The sequence below is a fragment of the Etheostoma spectabile genome, chromosome 13, assembly GCF_008692095.1.
Source record: "Etheostoma spectabile isolate EspeVRDwgs_2016 chromosome 13, UIUC_Espe_1.0, whole genome shotgun sequence".
Taxonomy (NCBI): Eukaryota; Metazoa; Chordata; class Actinopteri; order Perciformes; family Percidae; genus Etheostoma; species Etheostoma spectabile.
The window spans coordinates 11,322,765-11,325,439 of record NC_045745.1 but is presented as its reverse complement, the minus strand read 5'-3'; the positions used below and the strand labels follow the sequence as shown (position 1 = coordinate 11,325,439).

At 40.1% G+C, this 2,675-nt stretch overlaps 1 protein-coding gene across 1 annotated transcript in view; it reads right to left on the bottom strand.

Annotated features, from left to right (window-relative positions):
• Positions 1-2,675, bottom strand: part of bckdk (branched chain ketoacid dehydrogenase kinase) — a 14,209-nt gene that overhangs the window by 1,359 nt on the left and 10,175 nt on the right. Inside the window, exons 7-9 of the mRNA XM_032533199.1 lie at positions 2,042-2,115; positions 1,102-1,230; positions 197-286 (exon numbers count right to left, since the gene is read on the bottom strand). Of these exons, the coding sequence (XP_032389090.1) occupies positions 197-286; positions 1,102-1,230; positions 2,042-2,115 (293 nt within the window). The remainder of the gene's footprint in view (positions 1-196; positions 287-1,101; positions 1,231-2,041; positions 2,116-2,675) is intronic.

Sequence of the window (2,675 nt, the reverse complement as noted above, 5' to 3'; positions counted from 1 at the left end):
ACTGACTTGTATTTTCATACTTGACGCGAGGAGTTAATGGCAGCCACGCTGGAGGATTTGATTTAGAGTTAAGTGCTGGAGCTTATTCTTTGAAGGGCCTCTCCAGACAAACACCCCTAAGGAACTTTAATATTGCTTTATAAATACGTATTTTTCTTTTAAACCCTAGCAATTCTACAGGCATTTAGCCGCTCACCTGATGACAAAATCAATGTCATTATTGGCAATGGTGACGACCACATCAGGCACATTGTATGGGGTGTCCAGATGGCTTTCCATGGTGGCCCTGAGGAGACAAATGAACAGATGTCATTGGGAGAAAATGGTCAGTGTGCAAAGTGTGCTCCCATTTCATAAAAGACTCAAGGGTCAAGTCTAGCTTGCAGACAAGTTAGCCAGGGACATCGGGGATAATAAACTATGAGGACAAATACCTGATGCCAAAACCCATTATTAAGATGAAAAAGGCAGTTTTTACCGATTGCAGTTATTGTTGAAGCACAAGTTATTACACTATCTGTGAACGGTAGAAAAATGAATCCCAACAAGATTCTTCCATGACACATGGGCACCTGTTAGGTTTGTATTGCCATTCTAGAAGTATTGTGATGCGATGGTATTGAGATTTTCTTTTCCTTCCTTAAAAAAAAAAAAAGATGAACAATACACTTCTGGAGACAATAAATATCATGAGACATATTTAAAAACTGTGTGTTCTAAGATGAATGTACATGACATGTCAGTCAGCCTGACATTAATTTCATTTGTAAAGAACATAACATGCATTTTCTGCTTTCACTCTGTTTTGCTGTACTCACTGTCTGCAGTACCATATAAACCAAAAATATTTAGGTCAATCGCTGGTAAAATTGTGGCGTGATATGTATAATTTCCAAGGTTTTTTTCCCACACCTAGATAGAAGTGTCAGCCAGATGAATGTAATGTAATTGTGGCTTGTACCAAGAGCTGACTATCATTCTATCCAACTTGAGAAAAAGAAAATGCTAGACTGTGATTTCCATCTCTAGATCTCAAGGCCTTTCAACCACAGGAGATGGATAAACACTGACATGTGCCGTATGTATGAGTGGCGAGGTTACCTCATGGCATTTTTGAGGAGCTCAGGCAGGATGTAATCCAGAGGCAGAGGGATGAAGGGGAAGCGAGCGGCTACGTGTCCGTTGATCCTCACTCTGGGCGAGTTCCCGTACTGGTGCTCACACAGGCGCCTGGTGGAACAGTTCATGTTGACCATGGTCACATCCTCGTATAGTGTGTTAGCAGGCTAGCCTAGGATAATTAGCACTAAATGCAAAGTAAAGCTGAGGCTGATGGGATGTAACGTAAAGGAGTCAGCAAAGCTATTCCAATTCATGCTAAAGGCTAATTTATGCTTATGAGTTATATCGACGCCGTAGGTACACAGGACACAGACCCTACGCCGTAGCCTGACATACAACTACACGTTGCAGACCACAACAACTGTGATTGGTTCGCTTGGCAGCGTTGCATTCCCCCCCCCTTCTCTTTTCCTGGTTCTCCTTCTCCATGAACAACATGAGATCAAGGAAAGGGTTAACTTTTCCTGCTACAGATCTCTCACCTTGTTCAGAAAGCACAGGGGAGACACTTTGTTTCTTCCACTATGACTCTAGAGTCACTACCAGCTCTGAAACTAATCCCCGTCACTCTCTCACTTCTCCCTCGCTCTACCACACACTCCCCACTTTCATTGTGTTCACCAGCTGTACACTGCCCCAAACAATACCAGATACACTGATTGTTTCCAAGCTGATTATTAGTCCAAGTGTGTAGACTTTCTATTTGAACTTTCTGTAAAAATCACAGACTCTAAAAATGTCATTTTGATAAGATTACAGAAGGTAAACAAGGACGATAGCTCATATCTCATTCACAGCTCCAGGCGCTGAAACGAGTTTGCTCCTGAGAGTTTATCAGCTGAACTTTGACCTTCCTCAGCCAACTAAGTGCTCATTTAGAAGGGGAAAGTCATCTAAAAGGTGATAAATAAACACTTACCTGGCAAAGTCCACCCACTTCTCAACGATCTTTTTCGGCGAGAGTCGTCTGCATATCATCCCAACAAAATCAGGCTGAAACAAGAACACAAATATTTAACTTTTCACTCAAATCAAAGAATCTGTATATTTTTTTTTAAATAACTGACTGTAGTTTTCATCAATCTGTAATAATAATTGTTCACACTTTTCAAAAATTGACCACTGTAGTAGGGACTTTTTCTCATATTGTAGATCCTGCTTCTTAATTAATTAAAATTATCTTTCAACTGCAAAAACAAACTTGCTTCCCAACAGCTAAACGTATTCCCCAACAAGTACACTGTATCTTCTTGTTTGTTTAAGTAATGTTTGCTAAAAACTGCAATGATCAGCTGTTTTAGGAAATGACTGAGCGTTTATTCAGCACATATCCATGTCCTGCACTTATGAAACCAGTGTATATCCTGCACTTACTGCTATTACACTTCTGGTTAGACCTAAACTGCATTTCGTTGCCTTGTACCTGTACCCGTGTATTGACAATGAAGTTGAATCTAATCTCATCTAAACATCTTTTTTGAAATTGTCTTAATGCCTTAATTCAAAGAAATTAGGAAAATCCAACCTTTTAAGGACACCAATTTTCTTTGTGA